The sequence below is a fragment of the Pimephales promelas genome, chromosome 13 (genome assembly GCF_988280905.1).
Source record: "Pimephales promelas chromosome 13, fPimPro1.hap1.1, whole genome shotgun sequence".
NCBI lineage: Eukaryota > Metazoa > Chordata > Actinopteri > Cypriniformes > Leuciscidae > Pimephales > Pimephales promelas.
The window spans coordinates 26,934,754-26,953,958 of NC_142781.1; the positions used below are offsets into that span (position 1 = coordinate 26,934,754).

Genomic DNA, 19,205 nt, shown 5'->3' on the forward strand with positions numbered 1-19,205 from the left:
AACTGAGGTTGACGTTAATAACGTGTATTGTTCAGACATAAGCATTGGAGGGTAATGCTTTTGAAATGCATGAACTAATAAATAAAACGATACTTCTTATCTGTTGGAAGTTTTCTGGTTTTAATTTTATTTTCAGATTGATAATGTTCATAAATGCTTTTAATTGCCCACTTCTGATTTGAAAGGTATTTCTGTGGAAGACAGAACCTTGTTTTGTTGTTATATTAAGCTTGTATATATCTTGTAAATGTGGTAAGTTAGCCTATGATAGAAAACAACACTGAATAAGATCACTATAAAGTTTAGAGTCAAAACCACAGACTATTACATTTTAAAGTGCTAGTATTAATACGATTGCACTCGAACCGTAGATGAGTATGGTGGTCTATAACGATTCGTGGAACTCATCTTCTTGAGACGAGTTGCAGTTTTAGTGCAGTCCTACCTTCTTCCTGTTTGCCAAATTGCCACAACGGAACAGTGCAGCAGCAAACAGAAAAGCATTTGCCTTCGATGAGGTGTGAAAGTTGAAGTTATGTCATTACCAAGGTGCAAATAACTTTCGAATCTTACTAAAATACGATTTGAGTGGATATTAATAATCTGAATGCAATTTAATAATCCCTTCAGAATGTGTTTGCTGCTTTGAAAGGAAAATACAGTGAAGTAAAACTTGTTTTTCATGTAATCAATTTTTGCTTTTTAATTCATAAATAAATGCAAACAGCAATGTATTGCAATTTTTATTTAATTTGCTCAAACAAAACAATGTTAGCATGTAAGAAACTTCTAATTAACATGAAAACAGTATGGTACGACATGAATGATAAAAAAGAGACTGAAAATTGCATTACAAGGACATTCAGTTCAATCTGACCAGCATAATCATAATCTGCTCATAATCGAATCTCAGTGTGTCGACAACATGTTTTTCTAATATTGTTCAACTGATCACCACCACGACAAAGATCATTTCTCAGACCCCAACAGCATACATGGTGTTAACCATAACACAATCCACACTGTAATGCAACAGAAAAATGACACAAAAGAATGTGAATGCATGTTTGATTTTAAACAAAGATTGTAAGTGTCCTTTGTAACTCACTGAAGCAAAATGCAAAACAAATGAATAAAAGTTATGGCAGGCCCTAAATTAATACTCTCTATATATATGCTTTACATTTTTGACATATCAAATGCAATTTCCAAACAAGGCACAAACCATGAAGATCACTAACAGGTTTATCCAGGAATGAATCAACCCTGATCAAAACATCTTGCTCAACCTGACGATCAACAATAGTTATTTGTCGTCAAAACAAAGGGATCTGGAGAGAGTGACGTTCTAGAGATAACCGCTTTGGTGATAACGGCGTTAACAAAGTGTCAGCCGTCTTGTCAGCAATAGAATCATTTGAACTTCTACGGGGTTTTAAAGTGCAATCAATGCTGTAAACACTCTATACAAACGTTCTTATTCCTTGAGAGATTATTTTCGAGTGATGGTATTAAACTAAGCAAGTGAGAGAGAAAAAACTATTGACAAGTGAGCATGGCATGGGGGAAATGGATAACTGAGGAAAAATCTGATCTGAGAGAACTTAACAAATGTTCTCCGTTATTCTCCTCAAAATTTGCACAGCCTATAATCACACTTTATGACAGTTTGTACAAAGATTTCAGTCTTAAAAAGCACATTTCCCAATAAAAGTTCCCTAACAAAAGTGTGTTGGAAGATAAAGCCCCTCTGAAAAACAGCCAAGTGCCTTCCGGTGTGCAGAAAAGTAAAACAATAAATGCTTGGACAAAAAAAAAAGAGAAAAAAAAAAAGTCCCATTTAAAAAGCTATGATGTGCTGCTGGGCCCTCATTAGACGCTCCAGACTTATTTAGTTGGTTAATACTCCATGCAAGATGAATGATTTGCCATACATGATCTTGCACATACTTGAATCCAAAGGAAAATGAGTAAAATGTCATACCCCTGCAAATTTATTATGGCTATAAAGAGGTGTCTGTTGTGAACTGCACTTTTAAAGAATGCGTATGGACAACATTCATACACAGTTTGAGGGGAGAGTGGATGATCGATGAAAAACAAAAAAGAAAAAAAGCGCAACAATGCTACACTTATTGCTTATGAACTGAAAACTAAATTATTTTTCGTGGCAACCATTTTTCCCTTACCGTTCATAAGAAGACATGCACTGACATCGAAAGAAATATGAAAAGAGCCTACGGTGAATAAAAAGTTCATAGTATTTCTGGTTAGCACTATCTACAGATACGGTCTGAGCCGACGTTGACGTCAACCTTAACTTCGATTGGCTGAGAGGATTTTGGTAGAGAGCTACAATGATGTACAGTAGAAAGGCATTGTCCTTCGTGATCTTCCCGAACACTTAGCGAACACACAAGACGAAGAAGGTATACAGATAACAGTGGCTCATTAGAGACAGCCTGTCGAGCATTCACTTTTGAAAAGAGAAGTCTGAATAATAAATGGAAACCGACCAAAAGCGCGAGTAAGCTACCTGATGTGGTCATGGCGTACATTAGAACAGGTTGACTGAATGACTTGCAGGTATAATGTTTATTTTGTCATCATTTTAATGTACATATTCTGGTTAAAATAGTAGGAAGACAAGCTTTAGAGTCCTGCAGCAATAGACCATACTCGTTTAGTTGGCCAGATTCAAGGTTTTGCTCTATACAAGGCCAACTGAGTTAACGTTACTTCACCACCACCATTACCACCTTTTAAAGTTATAAACAAAGCCTGCCCTTTGCTAAACAATGTGCCGTAGAATGAATGTCATCTGCTTGATTTACAATTTCACTCTTCAATGGTTAATACACTATGTAATTCAGTAATAGTTTGTCTATTTTCGTCATTTTCTTGCCACAGTAAAAGTCATCCATTGCATACTGACAGTCACTTCCTTAAGACTGTGTTCTGACTTCCCTCAAGATGGGGCTTTTGGTGTATGGCGTCGCTATGAGGCGTCTGGTTATCCTCTCGCTGATACGCCTCCTTGTGCCCCCCCGCGCTCAAAGTTTGTCTTTCCCGGCATCATACTTGACAGATCCACCGAAGTAACATGGTTATTGTGATCACCACTGGTTAAAACTGTAATTTTCCATTTTCATTGCTTTTGAGATAACTGAAGCGGACCTCTGAAGAGACAGATTGTGGTTTTAAAAAAATACAGGTGCATCTCATCCTCCTATGCAGAGTTTGACTTGCCCAACTCCTCCCTGATTGCTGAAAACACAAAGATGGCAAAAGAATTAGCCACAGTCCTGGCCAGATATGTAGATTAGTTATACTTTACACAAAAAATCGTACAGGTTTAAAGTTTAAACGCCTAATCATTCATTATTACTTTTATAAAATATGTTAAAACAATAATGATGTGGCTAAAATATGAAAGAACATCAAAAGGTAATATAGGAATATGGCATGTTTTGACCAAAAACTGGACACTTGGTATTTCGTTACTCATTACAGCTCACCAATTTTTAATTTGAAATTTTTAAAAGACAATTAAATTTGTATAAAATAAATTAATAGTTGAAATGTATTTATATATATATATATATATATATATATATATATATATAATATATATATATACACATTTCAACTATTAATTTATTTTATACAAATTAAATTGTCTTTAATACAAATTAAATTGTCTTTCAAAAATTTCAAATTAAAAATGGGTGAGCTGTAATATATATATATATATATATATATATATATAAATTAACAAATATAATAATACACAAATAAATTACTATTTATAATTATTGGCCTATATTACAGATTATTATTTCTAATTAAAAAAAAAAAATAATATATATATATATATATATATATATATATTTGTATAAAAACTAAATAAGGAATAATCCATTAAAAAAATTAATATATTAATTTAGATTTGAAAAAAAAAACGAATTTTAAATAAATTAGCCACAGATTACCTAACCGATTACCTTACCGATTTACATTAACTATTAATTGAGAGAAATAAAGGATTTTTTTTATATTATCATTAACAACATAAAGCATTTAACCATAGGCGTTTAGATCAAAATGTTTTAAGATCATGAGAAACAAATTAAAACTTTTGACTGTGTGAGTGTCAAGTATTTTGTTTCTAAAAAGTATTAAAAAGCTCAATGTGCATCATATATTGTGGCAATAAAATGTTACCATCAATAAGTTCTTCTTTCAGCTTTGATAGTTCCTTCCTCATCTCTTCTAGAATGTCCTAAAAAAGAAAATATACAAATCAAAAAGTGAACTGTTTTCAGGTCAATTCGATTGCGTTCAAGACTAGAATATATACACTAGAATGCAAGAGAAATTAGATGCCAAAAGGACATTGTGCCAAGTAAAAATACTGATGTGACCCAATGCAATGAGTTCTTAATATAAGCTATTATATCAAATGCAGCTATAAAAGTATTAAATGACAATAGATCCAGATGAGTAGGTGTATGCTATAACATCAACATTCAAGTCAATTTAAATGCAGCAAATGAAGAAAAACACACTGAGCACTTGGCAGGGGAAAAGTTGAGGCAGAGCTGAGCTACTTGAGTAACTGTGTCCTCAGATAAGTGAGATTCCTACATATGCCTTTCATATCTAACATGCTCATTCATAGAGAAGGGAGGTACAGTATTGCCTTTGAAAAGAGGACTATAATTGTCCACACCCACAAAAGCTTGCACTTTCAACCAGTAATTCTCCCTCAGTTTTTAAGGAAGTGCTGTAATAAGAAATTGTACTACCAGCTTTGGTAACACTTTGCCAAAGTATTGAGGAAGTGAACAGACCCTCTTATCAAACCCGAAGGGCTAAAAGGTTAAATGAGTTTCAGTTCAAGTCAGTTAGTTCTTGGTTTTGAGAAGTACCTGTTTCAATCTGTCATAGTCAAGACCTTCTGTTGGCACCCCATTGGCACTTATGGATCCGGTAGGAGTTGGTGTAGACCTTGGTCTAAGAAGCAAAGATATGGTGTGAAGCAAAGCTATTTTAGTCACAGAAGTCGACACTGTGCAGTCAAGATGCAGGGCAGAAGTTAAGTGACACACTGTCATTTCAGATGCTGTGTAAATATACACTGAATCACCAATTGTAATTGGTGCATTAACATGGGAAAAACTCAAGATGTGTGAGGAAAATGCAGGATATTTCAGATTCCAGGTGAAATTGTTGTACTGAAAAGGAAATTCACACATCTAAAAATATATAGAGAGGAGCTGCAAATTCATCAAAACCAACACATTTGTAAAGTCAACCCCAACAAAAATGCCACAGCAAACCAAAAGCTTGAGACAGGATTCACACTTCAAAATACACAAGGCAGCTGCCATATCAATCTCATGCTTGTCTGAAGCTGAATCAGACACGATACTATTGCCAACACAATAATCACCATAGGGTAAAACACAGGAAATTAAGGAAATGACGCTTCATCTATCCCATCAGAAAAGAAATGAATGCTGAACAGTGGGTTGCCTTGTGCAGAAAGGAAGTAGAAGTCAAGCGGATAAGAACATTGTGACACAGCTTAAAAGTCAGAAACAAATTTCAGAGAAAAAACTTGTGTGTGAGATACAAGCGTGTACAGCCCGAAGGGTTTGTATCAAAGCATTCTGCATTTTATATGTCAAAGGATAAACCAAATTAAATGCACATTTGTGGGGGAGGAGGGAGCATGTTATCTTTTAAACCAGGTGGACAAATTGGCAAGAGTGGACAAATGCCCCAGCCTTTGACGACACCTAGTACTGCACAATATATCAGGACGCTCTAATAATGATACTATGGTGGTACAACTAGGTGTTTCTCTATAACTATGTGCACTTTTTTTAACAGGGGGTGATTTTTATTACACATTAAATGATGATTAGTCTTGGAAACTGAGGCCTTAAATTACTTTACATTATATATAGACTTAATTGTTCCACTCTTGTCCCATAAGTGAAATTATTATAAACCATTGTAACATTTATATTGTGTGAAAATTATTTATATACACTACCATTTCAAAGTTAGAGGTGGTTTGAAAGAAGCCTCTTATGCTCACCAAGGCAGCATTTATTTGATTAAAAATACAGTAAAAAGTACTATTGTAACATTTAAAATAACCATTTTCTGTTTTGGTACATTTTAAAATGTAATTTATTCCTGTGATGGCAAAGCTATATTTTTAGCATCATTACTCCAGTCATCAGTGTCACATGATCCTTCAGAAATCATTGTAATATGCTTATTTGGTATTCAAGATCCATGTATTATTGTTATCATATTTATGTATGTGTGTATATAAAGGCAGCAGGGGCAAATTCATGGTGATTATATTGTTGGCAACAGCAAAATCTTTGTGTGTGAAAAAACGCCCCGAAAAACTGTAGACAATCACAGCACCAACCCTCATCCTATTTAAAGAGCACTCTCAGCAAACAAAGTCTAGAAAGAGTTCCCAAACTAGCCTCTTATACCTGTTTAAGGAATCATAGTACTTGTCAGTACCCATCTGATTTCTCCATGGTGTGTCCCGTCTGTGAGAGTAAAGAGACTAACCAGGTCAGAGGTCAATAGTGTGGATCTGATCTAATTATTTTCAAAATAATCTTCTGATTCTGAAAGGTCTAATTTAAATGAAAGGAGAAATATTTGAAGAGTTCAGATGCAAAAGCCTCTAAATGCCATTTGAAATTTTCTTCTAAAATGATCATTTTTATCAAGCTTATATATTCAAGTTCAGTAATTTCACTTAAATGACAATTAAAAGGTAATCCTAATTGCAATTTAAGTGAAATTACTGAACTTAAATATACAAGCTTGATAAAAATGATCATTCTGGAAGAAAATTTCAAATGGCACTTAGAGGTTTTTGCATCTGAACTCTTCATTTCTATTTCAATGTAGCCCTACTGAAAGGTGCTTCAATCATTTGTATAATTGTATGTGTAAATGCCTGAATGGATTGCATATAATAAGCAAAAAAATAAGCGAATCCTTCAAAAAAAAAAATGCTGAACAGCTCTGGTACACACAGATCTGATGAGAAGCAACAACACTGTGCTTTAGTGATGTCAAGCACGGGACCCGACTGCCTGCATTCTGACATGCGATTGTGAGGAGACCTCCGGCCACAAGCACGTGATGCAAAGCAGTTGAAGCAACAATAATTCAATTTAGCTTTAAGAAATAGGGACCTGCCGAGGAGTCAGATCCCAAAAGCTGGACATTTTTCTTCAAAAGGCACTATGAATTGGTTGATGTATAACATGCGAATTATTACCTTCCAATGACTGGTGATTTGCTACCATTCATGGTGTTTGTCCTTTCCCAAGGCTTTCTGGGCATATCTGTAAAATAAATGCAATGCAATGTTAAATTTTATGATATTGGTATTCTCATATATTTTATAAATAGCCATGATTTTCCAATGGTTTTGCTTCAAGACAAAAAAAAAAAAAAAAATCAACTGCACATGCTCAACAATAAGCTAAATTATTAACATGAGATAGACTGAACAGCTGTCAAATGTTACAACATTAGTAGCCAGTGTTAGATGAATATGCACTAAAATACTCTGACTGAACAACAAATGAAAGATATGGGAAACATCACCTTCCTTTTAAAAGTTGAAAACTAACCTAATGATTCATAAGGAGAATTATTATTTGGTTTAATCATTGCTTTCCCCTTGCTTACCTGGTGTGCTACAGGCGGACACTTTTGGAGTTATTGTGGCCTCAATGTCATCCTATTGGAGTAACAAGTAAATAAATAAATAAAATATTATATATTATATATAATTGAAAATCCATTACATAAGCTATATGATCAGTATACAGCTGAATAATGCATTATGTTAACTCACAGCTTTCTGTTCAGGCTCTGGTGATGATCCCTTCTCAGCAATTCTTCTCCTGTATCAAATCAATGGCACATATTCTTACATTTCATTTCTGGCTATGATACAACATTTCTGATAATTTATTGATTTCCAAGACTAATCATTGTTTGAAAACACTGGCATTATAGACAGGTTAAGCACGTAGTTTACCTCCTGGCCAGCAGGGCGCTCATCTCCTCCATTAGACCACCTCCTCCTCCGGGTAAAAGACCATTCCCACGGGACGCCTCGGGTTTGGCAGCACCAGAACTCCCCGCGGGTCCTGCTGCTGGAGCCAGGGGCTCATCACTCTACAGTAACATATAGGATTTGGTATTGAACAAAATAGTTAGCATTTCTGATGAAGGTTATCCGTTTTAAAGCCTTAATTTACTTCAAGCAAACGTGATGTAATTTCGACCAAAATCAGGCCAAAGTGGAAGTTCGTTTGGACTTTGACCTTAGAAACCACCACTGGTCAATACCACTACCGCTAGTGCAAAAAAACAGACATATCTGTTTTTGTGCAGACATATCCACATCGCAATAGACCTTATTCACAGCAGTGCCATCTTTAATGGGAATGAAAACGAGGCTGTGAGAGATAGGCACAGGCCCAGTCCCAAATGGCACACTTCATGTGCACTTTCGGTCTTACGGACAATTAATGGACATGCGCACATGGTAGCCAGTCCATGAGACTGTATGGTTTTTGACATTTTACGTCTCAGAAGGATGTTCGCAAGCAACCTCTTCGTGGTTGATAAACGCCCTCGCTGCGCACTTTTGCCGAGCACGCACTGGGGCAAGCACCACAGCAGACTTCTTCCCAACTTCTTTACGTCACGAAAGTGTGGACTCGTATGAAGTGTTTAGTGTGCCATTTGGGAGAGGGCCATGCTCTAAATTAATTTTTAGATTGTTTTGCAGATAAAACACTTAAAAAATATCTTTCCAAGAAATTTCCCAATACAAAAAAAAAAAAAAAAAAAAACTCAAGAAAACATTAGCTGTGGAAAAATATAAGTGATCTATTTCTACAGCGGATTCCACTCTATATCAAGTATAACAAGTTCCAGTATATCAAGACATTTCAGGTGTAATTCAATGCAAATGAGAGTTTTACAGGCCTCAATCCCTTACCCTTGGCACTTTCTTTAGCTTGGCTCCAGCGAGGGCGGCTGCGAGCCCAGAGAGGCCCTTGTTCTCATCTGTGGTGGGCGAAGGGGTGAACAGACCCGAGGGCAAAGGTGGGGCAGGGGGTGGAGGTGGTGCTGGTGGCGGTGCCTGACCTGAGGGTGGAGGTGGTGGCCCAGGAGGAGGGGGAGGCCCTGTTGGGGTAAGGGTGGGGGGCAGAGGTGGTGGGGGAGGAGGGGGACCAGGGGGTGGTGGAGGTCCAGCAGTGGTGGGAGTCACAGTGGAGCTGGGAGGGAGGGGTGGTGGGGGTGGAGGAGTTGGCATCCCCTGTATTGAATCTGTAGGGATAAATAAGAAAGCACATACTAGTTAGGACAAGTCTTTGTAACTTCCGACCAATTAAACATTTTTTTACATTTAAGACTGTTATAACGTTTTTTTTCATTGTGAAATAAATGACATTCAGAATGAGCTAAATGAACTTCAGCACAATAATATAATATAATACAATAATGTAATGCAATATCAGAATAATTATTCACATCCAAAGCTCATTCATAATAGTGAACACAGACAGATGACACTAAGCTGATGATCATTCATTTAAAACATCATACACAAGGAAGAAACTGATGATTTATGGGAATATGAAACAAATCTGTACATAAATGTAACAAAATGCAGAGATGTAATTGGGGTAATGGTTTCATCCCGTCTAAGGGTTCATCCCTCTTTAGGACAGTATCAGCCTATTTCACATTTGGCTTTTTTAGGGTATGAACAGCTGACGTTTATGTGACATGCATGCCTGCCAAACACACTCAAGTTAATCATATTAGTGTGTAGCGTCAAGCAACATCATGCATATGGAGTGTGAAGTCTAAAACCTCTTCTATAAATAATTCAGAAGAAGAGCTGATCTTATTTTTCATTGCTGGTGACCTGACCTCATGAAAATCTCCACTTATTCTATGCAGTTTGTAACATAAACCTAGTCAATTTTTCATTTCGTTTAAACATTGCTTTTTAAAACAAGGATGTTTCATGAATCAAATTTGTGAATGTGAATAACCAGCGGATGTGGATCATGTAAAGCTTACTGTGCGTTGACAGCTCACTTGTACATGCTAACATCAAGAACTTCTTTACCATAAACCAATAATCAGAATGAGATGGTTGTGATAAACTCCAGAAAAAAAGGATGAGAACTAAAGCGAAGACACCCGCTTGGCAAAACGCGAGACTCAAAGTTTCACAAGAGAGTGGAGATGTGTTTTCATGCCATGCCATTTCACACAATTACAGGCCACACAAATGAGCATTCATATGACCGATGATCACAGGAACCAGTACAACCCAACAGACAAGACAAAAAGGTTTCATATTGAGCCAACGAGCAATCGATAGAAGCCAATTGCAGCCAAAAGCAAACCCAGCTCAACATGGCAGGCCCCCTCCTCGAACCCCAATTAGTGGGTTAGTGGAGGCTGAGCAACACAGAAGAGGCCTTACCCGGCTGGCTGGGGAAGTCAGCAGGCTGAGTGGGCGGCTCTGGAGCAGAGGAGTAGGAGTCTCCCAACCCAGAGTTTACAGAGTGCTCAGCATAGGCAGGGAAGGCTGTGGAAGGAGAAGGGAGAACAGCAGGCTGGGGTGAGGGACACGACACAAGGGGAGCGATGGGCAAGGTGGGTGAGGGAGAGTACAGGGGCGGCGGAGGGGGTGGCGTCGGGGGCGAAGAGAACGGCTGACCCGAGACGGGGGATGAGGTGTGGAAGTGAAGCGAGGTGGGCGGCCCGTTGGGCGCCGAGATGGGCGAAGGGGGTTTCTGGGAGAGCGGACTGGGGGCTGGGATTGCGATCATCGGGCGGGGTCCCGTTGCCTTGCCCGGGGGGCTGCTTATCATGACCGGAGGAGACGGCGGTAAGGGAGTGAAGTTGTTAGCCGTCCAGACGACGGATTTGGAGGCCGGAGCTAAAGGAGGAGGAGCTGGGGCAGAGGGCGGTGGTGTGGGCGGGGCAGGCTGTCTGCGAGGGACCGTGGCGTAATGAGGCAGGACCGGGTGGAAGGCGGAGCCTAGCGATGTGGCGAATCGGGAGGCAGAGTGACGCATGGGCGGGGTTGGAGGAGCGGCTGTGGAGGGCAATGGCGCCGGTGGAGGGTAACTGGGTGTGGAAGGAGAGACTGGTAAGGAGGAGGTGGTCTTGTTGTATTCAGGAGGTGGAGGAGTGTAGAGGGTGCTTTCAAATGCTGCACACAACCGGAGGACAGGACAGGAGGGAGGTAGCAGCAACCGTGCAAAGGGAAAGAACACAAGACAAAGAGAGAAAGGGGGGAAGGAGACAGAAGAGAGAAAGGGGGCAAATGAAGCAAGAAAACCAGCAGAGACCTACAAGTCCATCATATGTTCTTATTTCTGTCTATGAACAGGGAACACACTAGAATTAGTACACTCGGTTAGCTGTGGAAACATCATGAACTAGAAAAGATCAACTCCAACACATGGGCAACATTTTACACAAACATCCAGTTTAGCATGTTGTACTTTCAGGAGAAAGCAACCGAAGGGTTGATGTAACTCCTGGATGCACGTGAGGTTAGGGTCTCAGGTATCATCACACGCCTGCTAAAGGCTAGTCATGCCAAGAAAATTATAATGAATAGAAGTTATGCTAATGGAAACTTGTTTGCTCTTTATACAGTCTAATATCGCAGTAAAATCTGAATGGGTCCAAACTAATTCAACCCAATACTCCACCGAAACAACATCATTGGTGAATCAGGAGCTGTGTGCAAAATCACAAATGTACATATATTATTCGAATATGCTGATTTGGTGCTCAAGAAACATTTCTGATTATCATCAGTGTTGAAAACAGTTGTGCTGCTTCATATTTTTTTCTTCAGGATTCTTTGATTAATACAAGGATCAGCATTATGTCTTTACGATCACTTTTGATCAATCGAACTCATTCTTGCTGAATTAATTATAATCATTTTAATTTGCCATATATTTATGGGTGTTTACTTTATATAGGAAATGCATGTAAATTCATGTTTTGGTCTGCACTGTAAGAGTCACTGCCTGCCATATGTTGGCGAAATCTTTCCGCTCTAGTGATTCTCATAAGCAGCCTGCAGACACAGCTGCCCTCCTGCTGCGTGAAGCCCACCACGCCCCCTGAGCACTCTTCAAAATACACGTCAACACACAGGCAAACACAAATTATCATGCCCTACATTCAGGTTATTAACCATTTCCCCTTGTTCAAGCTGGCTTCATGACTTGATTGCAGCTTTTATAACCTATTTGTGCCTTATTTTCTTCCATTTCACTGGCCTCCTCTGCATTTCCACACTATTCGCTTTGACAAGCAGACCACATGACCCAGAACGTAATGCAGTATGTTCACCAGAGTGACTTAATGAAATTCTTCCACTCCTAAAGCACAGGCGGTCACATGGCAAGACCAATCGGCTGTGCTCTTCGGACTAATCCAACTTGTCCAAAGTCAACTTGTGACTCATTCATATACACAGTTTTTAATTCTAATGACTATTTATTTACAAATTATTGCATATCATATGCTGAAGTGAAAAAGTGAACATTTAGCAGAAAGTTTTGGCTCCTACCATTAAATTAAAGAACCTATTTCACCTATCCCCACTATTGCCTCAAATAATGATACAGATTTTGTTGCACCAATCTGGCAGAATCTTGGGATATTTATTTGATAATCCTTCTCCCAGACATGACGCAGAAGTCACAGAGTCAAGACAATATCCACCAAAAATACAACTTTCATACAGAGAGACTTCATAACAGACAGAGAACTCAATTTAGTGTCAATTCAACAGTCAGAATAAAACATTAAGAGCACCCGAAGTCAATACTGCAGTGAAAAACACATCAGCTGCCGATTTGTCCAAGTATATTTTTTTAAAAAGGACACTGCAAACATTTATGTGAGCCTTCCTTGTGAGCTTTTGGGAGTATGTAAAGTGAATATCACTGAGGAAAAACCTGTCAACATTTACAATTCACTGAATAAAGCTCTAGTTTTCTGTAAACATTATATTTTCACAAATCTGACTGCCACATTAACAATGTGTGACAGAACCAGTTGAGTTAGTAGTAATTTAGGTTCAATATATCCCTGAGCAAACTATACAGTATTTAAAAGGTTTACTTTTGGCATTCCTTCTGTGGAATATTGCATCTCACTATATCCAAAGTACAACATCAGTGGCATATAATACAGATTTTCTGATGCAAATATCACACATGCATCATGCTCAAATGTTTAACACTTGAATGATAATTATGCCTATAAAGCCTGATGCCTGGCCACTCATACAGTGTCTGTGAAATAAACATCCCCTCCCCCATGTGTATTTTTGGATGGCGCATGATTCTGAGAATTGTATCTAATATGATGAACTCAAATACTGTATATGCACTATAACTTTATAAGAGGCCATTTAAAGCTAACACTAAGTTAAAATTTACCTTATTTATTTTCTTATTCCAAGTTCTTAGTCTTATCGTGAACTATTCAAAGGTGCATGTTATTTTAGTAAAATCTAAAAACTTTCCTTTTCTGCTAATCTTATTTTTACAGGCTAATGGATAGCCAAATAACTATTAAGTCAATTTTGGCAAATTTGAATTCAGTCTGGATACATTCTGTTATATAATGCACACTTTTCACGATCCAATCTAATAATAGTGGAAAAAACATATCCCGTTTCTATCAAACCTATGTCAAATTACAAAAGTAAAACGGGTCACAGCAACATTCGTATTGAATCGACCTGGCAGGTTACCCATAATCCTAGTGAGCTGTACACAGGAGAGTGTGAGAGAAATGTGGTTAGTTTGTGAGTTCCATCATCTCAAGCTGTGGATTCAGATTCTCCCAACACACTGACAGATGGACACGTCAGGAGAAGATCGCCTATTGATATAATAAGACGCAAGGATGTAGTATCCCGTCGAGCAAGAGGCCAAGCACATACTAAAAATATATTTTACAGCAAGAACAACAAAAGGAAACATCGAGATACATTATAGTAGAGATGTACATTCTCAATTTAACATTTTCCATATTTTATATTAGTCGATCATTTTATTATATTGTTGTGGTGCTGCTTACATTCACTTAAACATCAAATAATTGATTTAAAATTGACAAGAATCACATTTATTTGAGTTTATGCGAACGTGGCGAGTTATTTTTAGGCAAAGTAGTACAGATTTTCAATGTTGTTTATCGGTTATCAGTTATAGTATGAAAACAATTAGCAGCCAGAACTGTACTAGTCCGAATACATAGTTAACATAAAAGAATAACATCAAAAATAGTTTTAAATACAATTTCATGGGCGTAGTAACTGCAGAACTTGTTTCTAATGCACACTAACAGCATTTCACAGGCATTTGCATGCTCAGCAACAGAAGAAACTCCACATATATTATTAGTTTGTGTTAAAACTTCACTCATATTTTGACCTCAGCCTATCCCGTCTACATCTTATCTGTCTATAAAAAGACGTTGGAGAAGATAAAGATGCTCACCGGCGTTGGAGATACGTCTCCCTCTCTCCCAGTCCATCTGCTCTCTGTCCAGCTGCTCTTGGTGCTCCCTATCTTGCTTCTCTCTCTCCGCACGCTCTCTCTCCATCAGCTCCCGCTCGGCGCGCTCCCGTTCCTGGCGTTCTCGCTCCAGCTGCTCCTGTTCCTGATGCTCACGCTCCAGGCGGTCCAGACGTTCCTGCTCAGCACGTTCCCTCTCCAGCCGTTCCCGCTCCTGCCGTTCCCGTTCCTGCCGTTCCCGATCCAGCATCTCTCGCTCTACCCGTTCCCGCTCTAGCCGCTCTCGCTCCAGTCGTTCCCGCTCTTGCTCCTTCTGACGCTGGAGCTCCTGCAGCTGCCTGAGGACACATCAGAGCAGAAGGGAATGAGTCCGTGTTCACGGTAAACCTACACATTTTAACATCTTTAACGAGCATGTAGCAAATTCTTTCAACATTGATAATAATAATACATTTTTCTTGCACCAAATCAGGATATAAGAATGATTTCTGAAGGATCATGTGACAAACTGTAGTAATGATGCTGAAAATTGAGCATTGCCATCACAGAAATAAATTACATTTTACAATATATTAAAATGGAAAGTGTAATTTCACAATCATTTTTTACAGTTTGTACTGTATTTTTGATCAAATAAATGCAGCCGAGGGAATCATAAGAGACATCTTTCAAAAAACATTTAAAAATCTTAGACACTAAACTTTTAAATGCTGGTGTATAAAAAAAAAATTTAAAATAATAATAATAAATCTAATTTATGTAAATTCCAAGTGCAGCTGGACAAGCCTAAACATATTTTGTGCTAAATATATTTGATCTAAATAAAGAACACTAATAATGCCACAGTTAGATTTCTATAGATGATTGATGACATGTACTGTAGATAATTGAGGAACAGTTTTGGGCTGTTTAAATTTCATTCAGTGTATAGCATTTGTAAAAAAAACTGTTTGGGGCCACTAACAAGATGGCCTTAAAAGGCCTTTGGGACATTTTCAGTAATAAACACTTATATAGAAAAAGAAAATATACAAAAATGACTTGCTTTCTTCCAGATACGGAGACAGCTGATCACTAAAATCGCAGTACATCACATCATACACTAGATGGCAGCACGCTCATACGGGTCACAAGAGGTGCGAGAAGTGCCAACCTCAGCATCAGACTAGCTCGTTTGCAGATGTTCTGCTAAGTAAGGGTTTATGAAAGATTTGCTTGTCAGTCCTCTTGTGCTTAATCAGCATCCAGCACAGAATTCCAGTGTGTAATTACATTAGAGAGCCAGATACATTTAGACTGTGGAGAGCAGGCACAGTAAATGAAGAAAAACAGGCTGTTTGCAGCTCTGGCTTTGAAACTGGACAGATGGACTTAACTTGAAGACAGGGACCAAACAAACTGAAGAACATTCATGAATGAAAGCAAATCAAAAGCAAAGAGTCTAACAGCATAAAGCGGACAAGGTGTAGTATAGGGAGTTTAACGTCAAGGTTAAACTTATAGGGAGTTTATCGTCCAGGTTTTTGTACACAATTTCCACAATATTCTTTTTAAAAAAAACATTCCCCCCCCCCCAAAAAGGACAATTCTGTCATTTCTCACAATCATGTTGTTCCAAACCCATTTGCTATAATAATTATAATAAATTTCACACACCCAAAGCGCTACAAACCAAATAAACATTGTATATTGTAAAATGTAATAATACTCCAAACACAATGATACAATAATAATAATATAATGTATGTAAAGAAATCAAATAAATTAGTGCTGTCAAAGCAATTTATCGCATCCAACATAAGTTTGTTTACATAATCTGTGTGTGTGTGTGTGTGTGTGTATATATATATATATATATATATATATATATATATATATATATATCTGTATATACACACACACGTATACACAAATATATAGGTGTATAGGCTATATACATATTTATAAATGTATGTGTGTATAATGTGTGTATAATCAGTATACATGTATATGTGTGTGTATATATATATATATATATATATATATATACACACACACACACAGAAATATAATATTTACATAATAATAATTACATTCTGCATTTCGACATTTTCAAAAAACATCACTTGTATGGTTTATAAGCCATTTTCCTCATGGTGATAAAAAATGTCCGGGATATTTTGTTCCCGTAATGTAGGGTTTACCAGGACCAATCATGCACGCACTCACACAATTTAACAGGTTGGTAATATAGTACAAAATACAAAGAGTTCCTAATCAAATTGATTTTGAAGTTATTTAAATGACTAGTAAAACAGTCCAGCATAGGGGCTTTTCTAATGGCAAAAGAAAAAGCGTTCCATGGGAGGAAACATTAGTAAACAATTACATTTTTCATTTTAAGATTTTAAAATGGAAACTACTCCTTTAAGACATCCACATTAACCTTTTTTTTTTTTTTTGTGTGATCTATCCCTATAAATTTTATAACCATTAAGGACCTCCTTTTGTGCTCATTAAATACATTTTGTGCCAGATTTCAGCTGACATGGGAAACTGGATGACAAATAATCAGACACATCAATTTCGTCATTGTGGTTTGCATTAAGACAGGTGATCCTGTTCTACCCATCTGTCAACTAATCCCCCACATGTCTTTTTACATGAATGGGCGTATATGATATCATTTCCTGGGACCTTGCCAGGCACACCTTTCACTCAGTATGAGAGTCATCGCCATGACACATATCCGCTCAGGTACACTAACACCATGCCTCCACAAGTTTCCCAAGAAAAGAATAAGATGGGAAAAACCACACCCCAATCGCTTAAAAGACCCCTTGAGAAAAGCACGTTTACGCCTAAGGCTCCAACTGGTACGATCACACCTGCTACGATATAGTCACTCACTCCTGCTGTATCATCAGTCCTGTCACTGAAACCAACCTAAATCTCAGACCTAAAGAATATACAGTACCATAAAACATTGAAAAGGTAGTATTTCTGTTCACTTACACTAGTGTTAGCACTTGGAATCTTTTTCAAATTAGGCTTTTCTCTTCAGATATCTGATCAACGTTTGCTTTGAATCTGACTTGGTTTTTCATTGCAATATTGAACAATTTAATATCTTTAAAGTAAAAGCAGCAAGAGAAAATGCTTTGCAATATTTCACTACATTCTACCTGTAAGGACAATGTCTATTCAACATACCTTATGACAGTGGTTACTTAACTACACCCACTAATTTTAAAGGGATACTCCAACCTGATCTCACGGGAATTCGTACGAATTTTACGAGGTGGCTCATTCGTAACAATTCATACGACCTCACTCGTATATATTCGTATATTTTACGAATTGGCCAATTCGTATGAATTTGTACGAATGACCTACCCCTGACCCTGCCCCTAAACCCAACCATCACGTGGGTTTAGACAAATCGTACGAATTCATACGAGTGAGGTCGTAAGAATTAGCCACTTTTTAATCACTCGTACGAATTCGTACAAATTGGTCGTGAGATAGGGTAGGATACTCAATGTCCGTCAAACAAAATGACAAATGATTTCCTAAATTGGAAGTAGCGTTAATGAAAACTGCCCAAACACACACACACACACACACACACACACACACACACACACACACACACACACACACACTGTCTTTTTATTTATTTTTATTTTATTTATTTAATGGAGTGAAGATTGCGGAATCACAGAAGTTTAAAATGAACAAAGGCCAATAAAGAGAGACAAGTCTGATCCACCACTTGCATTTGAGATTACCAGGGGATTTCGGGAATGGAACGAACAAAACTTAATAACCCACTCTGGATATTGAAATTACACATGCCATAAAACAACTTTACCATAGTTAAACAAATTTGCCAAAATGAAAGCTTGACAAACAAAATGGCCGAAAGCAACAAGGCTTCTCTGTGCAACGATTAGGGGCTGTTCACAAGACAAAAAACGAAACACTTGCTATGCGTTTTGGTCGTTTATTTATATGACAACAGCGTTTGAGGCGCCTGAAAACACAAACTGTGTTTAAAAATTTGTTAAAAAGGTGATGTCAGGCACATGCGTATTATGTAGAGATGCACGATATATCGGCCAGCATATCGGTATCGGCCGATATATGTTCATTTTTAATGTTGTTGTTATCGGCCTGGTAAGAAAATGTGGCTGATATATTAAAGCCGATAAATAAAGCATTATTCTCTTCAGCTGAGACACTTGTTGAGCAATGTTTATGTTTTTGAATTTCTTGAAATACGATGTAAAAAAAATGAAAATACGGTTCGGTACAACATGCGCACCGCAAATCTGTCATATCGGCTATACAACACTATAATGAGAACATCATTATAATTGTGGGCTTGGGACATGGATTTAATTGTGAGACTTTTGATCCAAATTTGGATTTATGTTTATCGGCAGATATATCGGTTATCGGCTTTCAAATATAAAGAATTATCGGTTATCGGTATAGGCCAAAATGTTTATATCTGTGCATCCCTAGTATTATGTGTTCGTCTATAGGCTCAAAGTGATTCTT

At 37.6% G+C, this 19,205-nt stretch overlaps 1 protein-coding gene across 4 annotated transcripts in view; it reads right to left on the minus strand.

The window, feature by feature from the left end:
* Positions 1 to 730: 730 nt before the first annotated feature.
* The window catches only part of enah (ENAH actin regulator), a 99,068-nt gene continuing 80,593 nt past the window's right edge, over positions 731 to 19,205 (minus strand). For 3 of the 4 annotated variants that reach the window (XM_089118781.1, XM_089118780.1, XM_039691757.2), the window contains exons 5-14: positions 14,643 to 14,998; positions 10,580 to 11,314; positions 9,074 to 9,405; positions 8,102 to 8,241; positions 7,916 to 7,964; positions 7,747 to 7,798; positions 7,331 to 7,397; positions 4,932 to 5,016; positions 4,225 to 4,282; positions 731 to 3,267 (exon numbers count right to left, since the gene is read on the minus strand). In XM_089118781.1, coding sequence (XP_088974907.1) covers positions 3,230 to 3,267; positions 4,225 to 4,282; positions 4,932 to 5,016; positions 7,331 to 7,397; positions 7,747 to 7,798; positions 7,916 to 7,964; positions 8,102 to 8,241; positions 9,074 to 9,405; positions 10,580 to 11,314; positions 14,643 to 14,998 — 1,912 coding nt within the window. In that variant the 3' untranslated portion in view covers positions 731 to 3,229. The remainder of the gene's footprint in view (positions 3,268 to 4,224; positions 4,283 to 4,931; positions 5,017 to 7,330; positions 7,398 to 7,746; positions 7,799 to 7,915; positions 7,965 to 8,101; positions 8,242 to 9,073; positions 9,406 to 10,579; positions 11,315 to 14,642; positions 14,999 to 19,205) is intronic. The other variant, XM_039691765.2, reaches the window with a different exon arrangement.